Consider the following 17,233-nt stretch of genomic DNA (forward strand, 5'->3'; position numbering starts at 1 on the left):
AGGGCATACATTTACATCATTTTTAATAATTAAAAAAATGTACACTGTTGACAACATGATTATATTGTAAGTCCCTTTACAGTATGCCATTTATACAGATAATTAAAGGCATGGGGATGTTGCCCTGCACCTGTTCCAGAACAAAAACAACAAATTCTGTACATTTTTTTTGTTTGCTAGATGCTCTACCCAGCTTTTACCATTAAGTACCATACATGTAATATTTGTTGGGAAATTATTTGAGGTAGTGACTTCATATTTGCATTGTTATGTAAACCCTTCAAGCTAAATGTGATGCAGACAGTGAAATTGACCTCTGACCTAATATTCGTGACATACTGAGATTGTGACTTTTGAAGTTACAACTGCATATAGAGAGGGTACACTTTGAGTTAATGTTTGGTACACTGCTGTATTCTGTACGATTTTCTTACTTAGGTTGCATTACAAGTTATATCCAGTAAAATAATAATTTTAAAAATCCTTCAGTGCCGTACTGCTTTCATATCTGGTCTGTCATTGACCACGTGGTTTTAACATGGGATTTATAGTTGGTACACAGCTGAACTGTGATTCTCTCAATATGGGGCCAGTGAACATTAACCATATTAATGCCACATTGTTTTTACATGTGGATGTATCAATGATTAAATAAATAAATAAATAAATTCTGTTTACATTTACCATTTGATCTGAAAGGACATGGCCCTTATTTTAGTCTACTGGGGATGCTGTATTGTTATTCACCAAAAAAAAAAAAAAATCTAGTTTAAGTTTTTAATCCTTGTTGTTTCTCTGAAATATAGTGTTTCCTTCCTGTATTCACTTTTCCAGAGGTAGTTTGCCCACCTCAATTTCACCAACGAGTTTTAGATGGTACATAAAAATGCATCTGCCCTGTTGCCATGGATACATTCCCCAATTGCAATCTATAGATATCCATAGAGAAGTCTGTGGAGATCATCTTGCCATAGAGATTTTTTTTTTTTTTTTTTTTTAAATGCTCAATTTGAAATGCTTTCCAACCCAATTATCAATAAGTACGAATAGAGTTCATTGGGCAAGCTCCATTTCCCTCTATTTCACCTGTTAAAGCTGTTAAATACACAGAACTTCAGCAGTGCTGCTATATAGAATACATAGAACATGCTACTATATAGAATACAGATAACATGTAAGTATCAAAGTCCACTTTCTCTACAAGGAGAACAAGGAGGCATTTATTTCACCAGAATCCACCTGTATCCTGTGTGGGTCTGTGAATGTGACTTTTCTGCTAAGGTCAATCGGCATCAATTTACAATATTAATACAAAAATATTTTCTAGTAGATGTATGCAGTATGTGATGTTAAAAAGGTGGAGGTGATCATATCTAGTATTACACTAGAAGTGGTAGATTACATTGTAGATGTTCATGATGAAGTGTGTGGCTGCCAGACTAAGATAAATTCTGGCATTCTGTTTGTTGTTGCTGTTGTCATAACAAGCTTCGGTCCATCTCTGTGAGGAAGTCCATAAAGGGCTGTGAGTGAAACAGCAGGACAGTGCAAACGGAAAGGGGTTTAATCCCTCCTGAGAAGCTGCAATGCAGTTTCTTTGATCTGTTTCATCTAGCTTTTTTCAACTGCTCAGACATTGTGACCCGTGTCTCACTAACTCTACCTTTATTAGTCCCTTTATGATTTATTTCTTGTGTATTAAGACACCATGACCTTTACCTGAGAACATTCATTTGTAATAAGATACCAGCTCGACTTACCACCCCATCTATTCCTTGGACTTTTTTATTTTTTATTTTATAAGCAGTGCTTTTCAGTGTTTGACTTTTAACGTAGCCTACATGTTTTTGTTAGGCTTAAAGATACCAAGCCAATTCAACATTCTACTTTAGGTCTTTCCTATTAAATAAATTGTTCTTCTGTATAGGAATGAATGGGTATAGGAAAGAAACATAATTTATTGGCTCTCGCAATTAACTTTCATCCTTATTTAATACAGAAGATAAATCTGATAAATCAAAATATGATTACTTACCTCTTTGTATCATTTTAATTTAGTAATTATTATTATTGTTAGAAACCATTAGCATGGGAAACAAGCTAAATTAAATGCTTTAAAAAGTCATTGTAATAATGGTGTATAAATGCTAATGTTTTGATGCAGCATCAGCATTCTTTGTAAGTGTAAAAATGCAGTTGTTCGCAACAGGAATTGCTTCATTTGAGGGTGAATGTTTTGATACTGCTTGCTGCTGTGTTTGACTAAGCTCAAATCATGTAGGGTGCTGTGTGAAAATCCTTTTTGACCAGGCAGCTCACATGGATTTAATTAGGGCATCATATGGGCTTGATAATCGTTTGTTGCGATAGAATTCTCATTTCATTCACCCATAACTAGAAACTCCAGGACTTCAAACAGGTTTCTTGAAAGGTTTTGTAAGGTTCACAGTTTTACTGTTGTTTTGAAGTCCAGCTTCTCTTTGACAAAATGAGATCCTGTATTTATACAACTGGCATTACAACAAAAACATCTCTCTTTGTGGCTGCTGAGTTTCATCAGAAAATAATGATCTATGTTGGTAACAGGGAGTGATCTTTGAAACAGAAAGAGCTTTTTCAAATTGAAGTGCTGGACAAGCTGCAGATTCCCATTTTAGATGTTTAGGGATAGTTCTTTACCAAGGTAGGATTCACCAAACACAATTGCCTGGCAATGGCTCATGATGTAATCAGAAGTAGCAGCCACTTTCTTCTGGTTAAGGAGCATGTACTGGCTTAATGATTTATCACCAAAAAAAAAAAAAAAAAAAAGATTTTAAACTTGTGAACATATTAAAAAGATAATTTAACCTTTTCTTTGCCATGCTAAATGAGTGATACGCCCCCTGCTGTGCTGTTGTAACAATGGCAAGGTCACATTGTTGATGTAGCATTTCAAAACCGTACAATCAGTTTTTATTAATAAGAATTTCAAGGGACCAGGAAAAAAAAATCATATTAGTATTTATTTCTGTTATCATCTTTCTTTTTTATGGTGGTGCATTACACAACTTTTGTATGCAAGGATAGTGCACGTTTTTGCGCTGCTTTATGGAAATGGCGTTGATATGTGAGCACTATGGCAACTCTAAAGGAATCATAGGGTCTGTAGTCCCAAAACAGCACTAAAGTACAATACAGAAACGCTAAGTTAATACATATCCCAATATCCTTTACATTCAGCTGTTCGAACTAGAGTGATTTTGTTTTATTTAAAATGTTCTTACCTGGGAGTTCTCCAAAATTATTTACGTTAACTGGAAATTAGTTTCTAGTGACTTTGTATTACAAGAAGTAATTTTTCAATAAGCTACTGCAAAATTTGGCCTGGGCCATGTAGAGAATTGAGAATTTTAATGAATGATTTATAAACTCTAAAGTCTGACCATATTAATGATATAGGCCAGATTTTTTTCAGATGGTGTCTTCACAAACTGTAATCTTTGATTCTCTTAGTACAGTTCCATTACAAGTGGTGTCCAGTAGAAATTAACCTTTTCACTGTTTATAATCTCCAAACACTCCAATGGTACAGAACTTTTTTTGCATTTCCATTTTATGTGTTTTCAAACCATTCAATCTGATTTGACGTACTATGTTTTTTTTTTTTTTTTTTTTTCAGAAAGTCAAATGCGTTATGTTTTAAATGGACTGGAAACAGGCCTACTGTTAAAAGATTGCAGAAATAAGTTGTTTAAGATATTACATACAGAACACTAAACATGTGGAACATGTTTAAAATGGTGATTCTTGGAATGCTTTTTGGATGACTTTAGGCATTTTAAAGTTTATAAACTATGCCCAGATAAAATACCACAATCTGCTTCCAATTCAAGAGTACATTTAATACAAATATTATTTCATAAAACAAAAAAAAAACACGAACACCTTGAAACTGTTTATTTTACGGCTGGTTTCACAGATCTTAATTTGGCTAATCTCTGACTGCCTAATGTTAACTAGCGTTATTTTAGGTAATTTTGTCTAGCAACATTTTCGAAACTAGTAGTTAAATATTTAAAAGAGCAAAGATAAACTAAACCCCTAATTGTCTCCATGCTCATACAACACATTCCACTGTAAGAAAGATCAATGTGTCTACATTTATAAGGCTTATATTTTCACATGTTTTCTAAAGTATGACTGTAAAACCATACAGACAAGTTATTGCAACTTCCTTCCACGTGTATTTTAAATTTGTCTCAGCTTCGCATTATTTCTCACAAGATTACAACTTCCCAAAAAGATCGACACAGGACCCTGCAGGACCAAAAAGAGTCAGTGTCGTTAAAACTGGTGTCTACTATAGAGTAGGTTATGATTTATTTAGCATATCATTGAAACTGGTATCCCATTTGTTTTCTTACTGTTTTACTGCAGTTCATAGTTTATTACCAAAGTACCATGGCAGAAAAAGACATGTGCGAGTGTGTTGAAGGGGCCGGGTCTTGAGTGTGAACCGTTCTGATTGGTGCTGTGCTAATAGCCAGTATTGCTGCACAATACTGTGGTAATAGACACTTTATTGTACAATCATTATTGTGCAAGTATCATTTCTTAGGATGCTGTGTATGTATTACAGTTATACCAATGTGCCCATTTAAAACAAATAAATAGGAGTCTACTTTGGAATGCTTCTATCGTATGTAAAAAAAAAAAAGAAAGGAAAAAAGTTAGTATTTGATTTTACTGACAAGGTTTTTTTTTTTTTTTTTTCAACATGCAGCTCTGCTGTAATCACTTTGAATCTAGAGAAACAAACTGAAAACAATAAAACAGAGAATTTAAGTGTTAGGATTCTGCTTTTTTTGAAAATATGCTTCCTTTAAATAGGGACCAATGTGGTGCTGGTAGAGGCAGACAGATGACAACAGAGGTAGAATAAAGCGCTCTCACTCACATTTATTTTGGCATACTCAGTGCACTGCCAAAAAGTAACAAAATAATACTTTTCACAGAAAAATAAACAAATAAATCCTTTGCTGTGAAAGACTGTAACGATACAATAATTTCCCTATCTAATGAGGAGGGCTAATCCCTTTACCTCCAAACGAAAAGATGAACATTCAGTTCAAAAGGAAAAATAAACAAGGTAACAGTGAACCGAAAATAAAGAGATACTCTCAGACCTTTTCAATGCTTTTCAGTTTAACAATCACCTCTCCAAACATTCAGTCTTCTCTCCTCAAACACTCTCTCCAAACAAAGACGCTGGCTCTCCTTTTATAGCATGTGGCTGGGCTTAACTGATCCTTAATTAAGCAATTTGGTAGAGATGATTTTAACCCCATCCCTGCCAAATAAATAAAAAATATGTGATTTTTATTCACACAGCTACAAAACCCACACCATTTTACCTGTGCAGGGCTTCTGCCCTATCACAGTGGTAACCACATAAGGTTGCAATTACTAATACATTGTGCTGTCTGTATAGTTTTAGATACGTGGACAGCATAAAATGAATCATAAAGATTTAACTTGTAGTATATCAGGAAGTAATAGGGATGGCTGCTTTTAGGAGATATCTTTCAACCTATTCAAATAAATAATGCCTAGACAATTAGTATGCATTGCTACTGTAAATCGCTGAATCAGTCATTGAAAGATGATGACCCAAAGAAAATAGTTTAATAATCGGATTTAATTTAATCTTAATTGCAGGATTGGAAACAATATTTACGGGATTACTACTGCTTTAGAGAAGTGCTGTAACAAGAGAGTATCTTGTACTGTCATTCACACAGAGCGCACTGCTACAGAGCCTGTACCTGCTGCAAGAAACTGTGAACTACAACCAGCAGCCTGCTGTTCAGCACACACAAGGATTGTATTTTCTTTATGTAAACCTTCCATTTGTGTTAGGCAGAAATGACGGACTATGAACCCTACAGCATTGATTTGCTTGAAAAATGTGGAATATGAATAGTCTGAGCTTGCATCTGTAAATAATTACAAGTAGGTTAATCAGAATTAGAAGTTTAAACTGTATTCAGGTGTACTTTTTTCTTCTGTTTATACAATTCTCCTCCATTATTGTGCAATTCAATAATTCACAAGTTAACTTTAAGTGTAAATCAGGTGAAATGTGAAATGGCGAGGAATATTGTTACTTTCCTGAGGTCTTGTTCTTCAAACCGGAACATCATTCTATACAAGGTGAAAACACAGGACAATTATCCTCATCTGTTATTTCTGAAAGATTCCTGTTGCTCATTATGATATAAACTTTAAGCATTCATAAACTGTTATTGGTGGAAAATGTAATGCATTCCCGAGGCTAGTGCCTAACGACTATTGGGAAAGGTAAGACACGGAAAGCTGCCTCTGACCGTAGAAACTCTCCCATTAGCCTCTCCCATTAACCTTTTCAGTTTGATATGTTCTGCATGGCACTACTCCTTTAGAAATTACAGGGTGTGATGAAGCTCAGGTTGCTATGGAATAGTTGCTTCATGTTATGGACTAAAACCATTATATCACACAGTAAAAAAAAAAAAAAAAAAAAAAAAAAAAAATATATATATATATATATATATATATATATATATATATATATATATATATATATATATATAGGGCAGCTGGCTCTTTGAGCTAATATATATATATATATATATATATATATATATATATATATATATAGTAATTTCCTAATGAGCATTTTCAATGTCAAACTTTAGTTTATTAGCTAGAGTGACAAAAAAAATAAATAGTGTTCCAGTGAGCACCTAGTTTGTTATTGTCGGGTTCAACTAAATATCGAAGATACAGCAGTTTTAAAAATTGACTCCAACATTATGCTGACCCTAACATTCTCCCTACAATGATGGGCACAATATAGAGAATTCTGGACATAACAGGTAGTCTAGCCATTGATGTATAAATAAAGTTACAACACCTTCGATGATGTTAGTCTGTTAACTTAATGTTTACGACAAAAGCAACACATTTTTCGCAACTGCAACTAATTTCTTGTTTGTCCATTAATTAAAATGTGGATGCAGGTAAATTGAGAAATTGCAATGTAGTAAGGTTAAAAGTTCAGTTATGATATTCTCTTGTTCATAAATATGCTTTCACAGATGGAACCCTTTGTACACATGAAAGATATCCTTGAATGTTAAATAAGTGCCCCATTAGAATCATATGGAACCAGTTTCAGTTTTAGTGGGGAGTAGCACATAGAGGTTGTATAAACGTCCCTACTGTTTGGACCACCTGTGGTCATTACATGCCCAGTGTGCCAGGTGCCAGGCGCCAGGAGGGTTAAACTCCTTTGCATGTTCCTCAGAGACTCTCAAGTACAAATTCCAAAATTGCTCTGTTATACGCTGACCTGTTTTAAATCCTTGGTGCCCACATCCTTCAGAGACTTCCCATACTGCTCCTTCTGGCTGTATCAGTAATTCATGCTGCAGTCGAGGCCCTCATGTTATTGAGTACTTCTTTTCTCAACATGCCCATCCACTTAGCTTTTCTCACCAGGTCATGAACAGTGAACCTTTCTCTGGCCTTTACCTATTAGGTAGTAACAGACATCACCTCAGGAAGCCCCTTTTCTCTGATTAATGGTGCATTTGCCAGCAACGTGTTTAAAGGGAATCCAGGTGGTTCCATTTAGTGGATCCGGGTTAACCTGTCCACATTGTCCTCTTCTTAAGTAATGCGAAAAAAGACAAAACTTTTTTTTGAATGCTGAAGAGCAAAACAAATAAGCAGAGGAGTCATCTGCCTTGTTATAGGGTAGCGGCATCTACTTGACGTAACCCTGGCACTCTGGTAGAATATACATTATCAGAAGGCCATGCATATAGGCCATGCAAACACATTTGTACAAGTTTTTGTCGATTAACTAATTCAGAAGTGTGCTTCATTATTTTGCCTTAATTAAGATAACAATGCAAATTCCTTCATTAATAGTGACATGGACAATTTCTTCCCCGCTCCTGGGGGATGAGATTATATGCAAGCCCCGTTGAGCAGGTTGCAAAGTGTCACCGGATATTCAAATGGCGTGCTTGTTTAATTGCAGTAAATGTAGCATGTCCAGATAGGTAGAGGAGTTTGGATGGCTGTTTTGCAAGGCGGGCGGCACTGCCTGAAACCCTGAGTACCCAGTGGCAGCTGTTCTTGGGTCCTTGCGTGCTCCCCGGGGGCGGCTGGAAGACCATGTTGTTGGACTCTTGTCTTCTGTGGCAGCAGCAGTAAACATGACAGGTTGTTTGGGTGCCATCTGTTTAAAATGGTTGCCTCATTGTAAACGAGCGATGAACTTGAGATCTGTTTTCTGTCTGTCTTCTCGGTAACAGTCTTGTCTGCTTGTCGCTGCAGGTGGAGCTTGATGGGAAGAGGCTGGATGTGACCAGTGAATGGAACCTTGCATCTGCTTTGTTACCTGTCACCATCAACGGCACCCAGAGGACCATGCAGGTAAAAGAAAACAAAACACAAACGAACAAACATAAGAAAGCTCCAACTGCCTGACAGGCCAATTGTCTGCTTCACCGAAATAACACTCTTAAAACTTCTCTGCCGTTTATCACATTACAGTGTGATGAAGTGCATTATCTCATAACGTTCTCCCAGAAAATGTTAGCGCTCAGCAATTTGAAATTAAGATTTAAGATGTGTTAGGCTTTTTTTTTTTTTAAACCGCATTTCATTAATCCAATGCTTGCATAAAACATACATGCATTCATCCAATTTTTTTCTTCTTAAAGCGTCTTTCAAAAGAAAATATACCTCCTCTTTCATGTGCCCTTTTGGTGCCACAAGGGAATTAGTGACACTTCATTTGCACAGCACAAACACAAGAAATGAGTTAAAAACCAAATGAGGCGTTAAAGATTATTAATTGTTACTTATAATAAATTGTCAGATGATTTTACAGTGCCAAATATTTGAATCTTTGTTCTCTAACCTTAAATAATTTTACACTTAAGCTGTTTCAATGCATGATTTAAGCAGCTCTGTAAATTTAGGTATAAAGTTTCTAATAAGTAGTTTAGTACAGATAGAAAGAAATGTAAAACCTCTTTAAGCCTCATAGTCTCTCTCTGGCAAAAACTGCAATTCTGCCAAACAGTCAGTTTGGTTTTGCAATAAACTGTTACTTGTTAAATATAAATGTAGTATCACCATCCATAGTTGTAGTCCTGTACATTTTTGCTTCTATCATATGTTCTTTATCCATGTTCATTGTTAAACTTGTTTTATATATAATTTGTCTCATTTGTATGTCTATTCAGTGTAGTGTGGGGTTTGTGTTCCTTTAGTTTGAATTAAGAAAGACAGTGACAGACATTGAAAAGACTTCTAGTCAAACATTAAAATGATTTATTTTTAGTATTACTATATAATTCAGGATATGTAAATATCAATGTGTAAATATATAATCAGCATCAGCCAATCAAATCACGTGAAAGTCGCCAAAACGCTTCTACATTCACAGCGTTTTAAAAGTCAGAGTACATGGTCAGAGTACATGGACAAAGACACCTCCTGGGTTTGTCAATTAGAGATGATGTTTCTCTTTCCTTGTTGATTATGCTTCACATACTACACCTTGAAAAATGATGCAAGCTATTTCATTGTTTTTCCTTCTTTATGCAAGTCAAGGGTGTTATAATAGTAGAAAACACTAGTGGAGGCTTTGAGTAAATTGTTAACACTCATAATGCAGTAGAAAAATGCAACATGTCTTAAGACTGTGTGTGTGTGTGTATGTATATATGTGTGTGTGTATATATATATATATATATATATATATATATATATATATTATATTTGTCACCGAACGCGAAAAAAAAAAAACAAGGCATTTTTCCTATTTTGTTGCCTTACAACCTGGAATTAAAATGGATTTTTATTTGGCTTTCATGTAATGGACATACACAAAATAGTCCAAATTGTTGAAGTGAAATGAAAAAAATAACTTGTTTAAAAAAATTCAAAAAAATAAATAACGGAAAAGTGGTGCGTGCATATGTATTCACCCCCTTTGCTATTATATTACCTTCAGAAGTCACATAATTAGTTAAATAAAGTCCACCTGTGTGCAATCTAAGTGTCACATGATCTGTCACATGATCTCAGTTATGTATGTATATATATATATATATATATATATATATATATATATATATATATATACACCTGTTCTGAAAGGCCCCAGAGTCTGCAACACCACTAAGCAAGGGTCACCACCAAGCAAGCGGCACCATGAAGACCAAGGAGCTTTCCAAACAGGTCATGGACAAAGTTGTGGAGAAGTACAGATCAGGGTTGGGTTATAAAAAAAATACCAGAAACTTTGAACATCCCACGGAGCAACAAAGAAACCAAAGATAACCCTGAAGGAGCTGCAAAGCTCCACAGTGGAGATTGAAGTATCTGTCCATAGGACCACTTTAAGCCGTACACTCCACAGAGCTGGGCTTTATGGAAGAGTGGCCAGAAAAAATCCATTGCTTAAAGAAAAAAATAAGCAAACATGTTTGGTATTCGCCAAAAGGCATGTGGGAGACTCCCCAAACATGGAAGAAGGTACTCTGGTCAGATGAGACTAAAATTGAGCTTTTTGGCCACCAAGGAAAACGCTATGTCTGGCGCAAACCCAACACCTCTCATCGCCCCGAGAACACCATCCCCCCACAGTGAAGCATGGTGGTGGCAGCATCATGCTGTGGTGATGTTTTTCATTGGCAGGGACTGGGAAACTGGTCAGAATTGAAGGAATGATGGATGGCACTAAATACAGGAAAATTCTTGAAGGAAACCTGTTTCAGTCTTCCAGAGATTTGAGACTGGGACGGAGGTTAACCTTCCAGCAGGACAATGACCCTAAGCATACTGCTAAAGCAACACTCGAGTGGTTTAAGGGGAAACATTTAAATGTCTTGGAATGGCCTAGTCAAAGCCCATACCTCAATCCAATTGAGAATCTGTGGTATGACTTAAAGATTGCTGTACACCAGCGGAACCCATCCAACTTGAAGGAGCTGGAGCAGTTTTTTATATATATATATATTACAGTGCCTATAGAAAGTCTACACCAACTTGAACTTTTTTCACATTTTGTGGTGTCAGTGTCTCAGAGTTTCATGGATTTAAATGAGGATTTTTTTCCACTTATCTGCACACCATATGCCACACTTTATTGAGAGAAAAATTATGTATTAAAAATACAAAACTGAAAGATCTTAATGGGACATGTCTCCACCCACCTGAGTTAATACTTGGTGGAAGCACCTTTGGCAGCAATTACAGCTGTGAATCTGTTGGGATAGGTCTCTACCAACTTTGCACACCTAGATTTGGCAATATTTGACCATTCTTCTTTACAAAACTTTTCAATCTCTGTCAAGTTCCTTAGGGAGTGTTGATGGACAGCAATCTTCAAGTCATGCCACCCATTTTCGATTGGATTTAGGTCCGGGCTCTGACTCTGGACGTTTACTTTTTTGTTCCTTAGCCACTCCAGTGTAGCTTTGACTGTGTGGTTTGGGTCGTTGTCATGCTGAAAGGTGAACTTCCGTCCCAGTTTCAGCTTTCTTAAAGAGGGCAGCAGGTTTTCCTCAAGGACTTCTCTCTACTTTGCTCCATTCATTTTCCCTTCTATCCTGACAAGTGCCTCAGTCCCTGCCGATAAGAAACATCCCCTAACATGGTGCTGCCACCACCATGCCTCACAATAGGGATAGTGTTCTTTGGGTGATGCGCTGTGTTGATTTTGTGCCAAGCATAATGCTTTGCATTTAGACCAAAAAGTTCCATTTTAGTTTCGTCAGACGACAAAACTTTTTGCCACGTGGCTACAGAATCTCCTGAGTGTTGCTTTGCATACTTCAAATAGGATTCAAGGTGGGTTTTCTTGAGTAATGGCTTCCTTCTTGCCACCCTTTGTGGAATGCTTGGGATATTGTTGTCACAATCACACTTTGACCAGTCTTGGTCATAAAAGCCTATACCTCTTGCAAAGTTGCCATTGGCCTCTTGGTACCTTCTCTGATCAGTCTCCTTCTTGCTCAGTCATCCACTTTGGAGGGACGGCCTGATCTAGGCACGGTCTTGGTGGTGCCATACACCTTCCACTTCTTAATAATTGTCTTGACTGTACACCAAGGGATATTCAATTTTTTTTATACCCATCCCCTGATCTGTGTCTTTCAACAACTTTGTCCCGGAGTTTTTTTGAAGGTCCCTTGGTGCTTTGAAATGCATTACCCAGCAGAGGGAACCTACAGGAACTGCTGAATTTATCTTGAAATCATGTGAATCACTACAATTAAACACAGGTGGAGGCCACTTAACTTGGTGTGTGATTTTGAAGGTGATTGGTTACACATGAGCTCATTTAGGATTGCTATTACAAGGGGGGAGGACACTTATCCAACCAAGCTATTTCAATTTTTATTTTTAATTAATTTTCTACAAGTAATTTCTACTTGTAATTTATTAGTCTCCTGAGCTTTTCACTATTCCAGAGTACAGTGACATGCAATGATGAGCCTCATGCATGGTGAAACTTGTCTTCAGTTGCTGTACTCTGACTTCTAAAACACTGTGAATGTAGAAGCCTTTTGGAGACATTCACGCAGATTGATTGGCTCTTGTAATGCTGAAATTTGCATTATTGTACATTGACTACTGGGTACAATTAAATGTGGGTTTCATCCATTGATACACATTTTCAGTATGATCCAGTTATTTCTCACGCCATTCTAATCATTGGTTTCAAAGTTAGCTTCAGTGAAGGACCAATAAAGTGACAACATCTTCCAGTGACTTTGCAAGCTTCAGTTTGGCTGAATTTACTTCAACTTCTCATGGTCAAGTCTCTGCACAAAAACTCTTCTAGTTTCCAAAAGGAGATGCTTTGATTCATCAGTCATTCGAATATTGTCTCATTCATTCTTCTAATTGTTGTCCCCCTGGACAACGTTAAACACTTTCTCACTAAGCATTTTGTCAGTTTGTCCACATAGCACACTTCTTAATATAATGGATGTGAACTGAGCTTTCATTATGGTAAGTCAGAATAAAAATGCTGGTACTTGCGCGGATTTATTTTTATATTGGATTCACAGTTGATGCTGTGACAGCAGCAGGCATCTACCGTCTGGGAGAAGCCTCTAGAGGTGGAAACTAATTGGTCGATTGGTACTAAATTATTTTCTAATGTCTATTTAGTCGCACCCATTTTGTTTTGCATTTTTTACTGTTGAGTTTTCATTTTATTTCAAATTGTTGTCTTATTTTTCTCAGTTGTAGTCATATAAGTGTTGGTACCTAAGACCCATATCCTTTTTTTTTTTTTTTTTTTTTTTTTTATCTTGTAGATCCAGTCGCCTTAATAATTCTTCTTTCATCATTAACATTCCCAAAACAGCACTGCAAAATTATATTGTTATGTTTGTTGCATTTTTTTTTTTTTTTTTTTTTTTTTTTTTAATTTTGTTATATTTATAGCTATTTATTATTACATTACATTAAAGAATCCAGATTCTTTAACATCTCTCCAGGTCATTGGGTTAACTCCAGTTATCTAAATCATAATTATGCAATCCTTCTGCATGAACATTACCTCTGTTTTGTTTTTTTATGCCTTGTAATTTTGGCTCCTCTGTAGCTCTGGCACTCTACTGATTGTAGCCCTGCTGCATTTTACATTGAATAGGTCATTGATACCCAACTAAGTGGGACTAATTTGGGACAGCATAGCAGAAAAACTGGGTGCAGTGTTACATGAAACCCTTGTCATATATTGAGAAATATTTAGTTGTAGTTAAGTTGGGGAATATGCCTTATATGCTATACTGCATATATAGTTGTCAGATTTCAAACTGGAATTGTATGTTTCCGATTCACAGTTATTGAATTGCATTATATAGTGTTAGTAGATTGTGGCAGGGCAGGGCCCTGTCTGTAAATATTGTTGTGTGGTGGTTGGCAGGGATGGGGTTAATTTCCTATCCCTGCCAAAATACATGTGAGAATGTGGCTGGAGCTAATTGAGTAATTGATAATTAGGCTCCAGCCCCATGCTATAAAAAAGGGGGAAATTCCTTTTTTTGTTGGAGGTGTTTTGAGGTGAGTGTTTTTGTGTTGCTAAATTTGTTTTGTGTTTCAAAGTTCAGTGAAGGGTCTGCCCAGCCTGAAGAGTTTTTGTTTGACCTTTTATTTTTGGCTCTGTGAGCAGTGTTTTGTTTGTCTTTTTGATTTATTTTTGTTGATTAAAACAGCGCAGCATCGCTTTAACTGCAGTTTTACTGTCTCTGAGTCTCTGTCCTCCCGGCTATCCTGTCCCATGGATATTTAAATTTTTTTGTAAATTCAGTATACACATACAGGCAAGCCTTATTTAAAGGTGTACTGTCCTGTGTAGTTTCTACATATTTAAGAAGGTCGTTGATGTATATGCCTGTGTTATATACTACTTCCATTTGTGATTTCTGTTAACTACTTAACTACATTTGTGGATGTGAACCAACGTTATTGCCTTTTTAGGATTTTCGTAAGTACAGCTTTGGATGCAAAGTGTTCAAAAACTACATGTGTATTGTAGACAGCTGAACGTATGCAATATGCAGGTTTTAAAGTGATCCCGCTACACACCAAAAACATATTTTGACTGCAAAATAAGTTGATTAGTTATTGTTTTTAAATCTCCATCACGGCAGTAGAGCAGCAGGGAGGAGGTAATTCACACCTTAAAATAGACATCAAGGTTTAGGCAATGAAACTAGATAACAGTGTGTTTCAAATTGGTTGCTCTCAAAGCAGTGCTACCCTCTCATCATGAGGTAAGGCCAGTAGGGGGTTAGAGCAGTGTGATTCTAGAAGCTCAAGTCAATCATCCTTAACCTTGGAATGCTAGGAAGGCCTCACTGTAAGTGTCAAATCATTTCATCATGTTTGTTTGCTGTGGAAATAGTTATGGTCTGAATTGCTTGTATTATGTGTAGTTATGTAGAGCATGAATCTTGGCTTCGATGACCTGCGCACTGTATCTGCTGAAAATGGTCTCTTCTGACACATAGAGTATCACCTGAAAAGTAAAACTGTTTCGTCTGAGTTAGCCTGTCCTTGTGGAAAAAAAACAACAACAAAACAAAAAATCATAAATTGATATTCCACCCATACAGTTCATAGTACACAGTCAAAACTATTTACTTTCAAATGAATTGCTTGCAGTGAGTTTCAAGTTATTATAGTATATATTGTGTACTGATTATTAATATGCAGAAGCAACACAACAAGCTAATGTTATAAGAGTGTTTATATCTTTTGAAACTTTTTTTTTTTTTTTTTGCATTTAGAGTCCAGAACTACTGCAAATTTGTTGTATAACATTGCTGGATTAAGCAGGCTGGTGTGCTAAATTGTCATATCAAAGGAGCAAAGTCTGGTTTTGCACTCTGCGTTGACAAGTGGTCTCAAATAGATGTAGATCATGACTGGATTTGAAAGAACTCCAAAAAAATGAGTAAGAACGTGACACCAACAGGTGAGAATCCTACACGGAACAGCTGTTGCTGTTGATGGAGCATTTGAAACAACGTTTACCATCTTGCAATGTAGCAGAAAAGATCAGATATTCAAAAAGCTTGAGAAAGTTTGGAATCAAAATTAAAGAGAATTTTAGGAGGAAGCTTGAGGAAGTCAGTTAAGACGAGCTCATATGAGATGGTGCCACACGTTGTATTACTGTTCAGTCAGTATAAAGAATTGATATGTGCTCTTCACTATAAACAGCAGTTCAAGAGTGTATGTACAAAAGGTGCAAGTAAATTGAGATGCCCTAGCAAATAAATATGTTAAGTCTTATCTTCTATGAATACTATTCAGTATATTTATTATTATTATTATTATTATTATTATTATTATTATTATTATTATTATTATTATTATTAATAATAATAATAATAATAATAATAATAATATTTATTTCTTAGCAGATGACCTTATCCAGGGCGACTTGAATTGTTAGAGTATCACATTACAAAATGTTACATTATAATATGAAGTAGCACATTACAGAATATCATATTACAGATAAGAGCAGTTATAAAGTTCAATAAAATCAGTAGCAGATAAGTTAACTTATAGTAAAAATATTTACTTAGACAAGTAAAGTCCAGTAAGAACACGTAGTAAGTACGATAAGTGGATGAGAATGATTTCAAATAAGAGCAATTACCAAAAAAATAAAATAAATGTGAATATGGATATCTATGAGTAAAATCATACACAAGATACACAAAGTAGTTATTGCTAAGAGCAGTAGTAGAATACAGATACAGAACAATGATGTAATACTATTATAATAATATCATAGTCACAGGATTACCTCCTATCTCCACTTGTTCTCTGCAGTCAGGTGAAGCTAGTCTGCTGCCAGTGCAGCAGGTGAGATGGTGCCCTCCAGGTGACCAAGTATCAGCTGCTGTGCACCAAAACCTCCAAGTCTTAACTGAACACTGGGATCTCTTCAGTTGTAGCTTTATTATTAATATTATAGTAACACATTTGTTGATTTTCTTTGATTTAAAAAAAATATATATATTTCCTTCATTGCAACGTTACAGCGCCCTGAGATGGCTTCCCATGGAATTCACTTTATAGATTACATTTTGTTGTTGTGTTTGTTGACAACCGCAAATTTAAAAGCTAAGTGTCTCGCTCTGTCAGCCAGGCTGCTGGAGATGTCTGTATAGTTGAACTAGTCATTTCAGCTAGTGGAAACTAAGCCATGTTTCAGATAATTTGCGTCTGGTGAACTAGAGCACGAGCAGCTATTGATCAGCATTTTCAGTCAGGACTTTGAAGGGGAATTTTTGCATCACCATATAGAATGATCTAATTTTGCTTCATAAAGTCGAGTGAAACTTGCTGAATAATGTTACGTAAACATATTGAATTACATACTGCATTGTAGTTTTCCATATATTAAATACAATATCCAAATTATGTTCATATGTATAATTCTAGGTGATGCAAAGTTTTTGGCTGTAGACTAACTAACAAGGAGCTGCAGTAGTCAATGAGCAAGTGTGATATTGCAGCCCCCATTGTATTCAATCCCACTCTAGCGCACTCCCTCCATTGCTCTTAGAGCAAAACTAAACAAGTGGAGGCTTGGATTGGAGGCTGCAGCTGGCTTGTCTGTGTTTCTTAGGCAGGCACTCAGGTG

At 36.0% G+C, this 17,233-nt stretch overlaps 1 protein-coding gene across 5 annotated transcripts in view; it reads left to right on the forward strand.

Moving 5' to 3' along the window:
* LOC121327468 (propionyl-CoA carboxylase alpha chain, mitochondrial-like) overlaps positions 1 to 17,233 on the forward strand; it is a 182,898-nt gene that overhangs the window by 95,158 nt on the left and 70,507 nt on the right. For all 5 annotated transcript variants that reach the window (XR_005951575.1, XM_041271533.1, XM_041271535.1 and 2 more), the window contains exon 20: positions 8,371 to 8,469. Coding sequence is in view for 4 of the 5 variants with exons in the window: in XM_041271533.1 (XP_041127467.1) it covers positions 8,371 to 8,469 (99 nt within the window). In the remaining variant the exon portion in view is untranslated. The remainder of the gene's footprint in view (positions 1 to 8,370; positions 8,470 to 17,233) is intronic.

The sequence above is a fragment of the Polyodon spathula genome, chromosome 15, assembly GCF_017654505.1.
Source record: "Polyodon spathula isolate WHYD16114869_AA chromosome 15, ASM1765450v1, whole genome shotgun sequence".
Lineage (NCBI taxonomy): Eukaryota > Metazoa > Chordata > Actinopteri > Acipenseriformes > Polyodontidae > Polyodon > Polyodon spathula.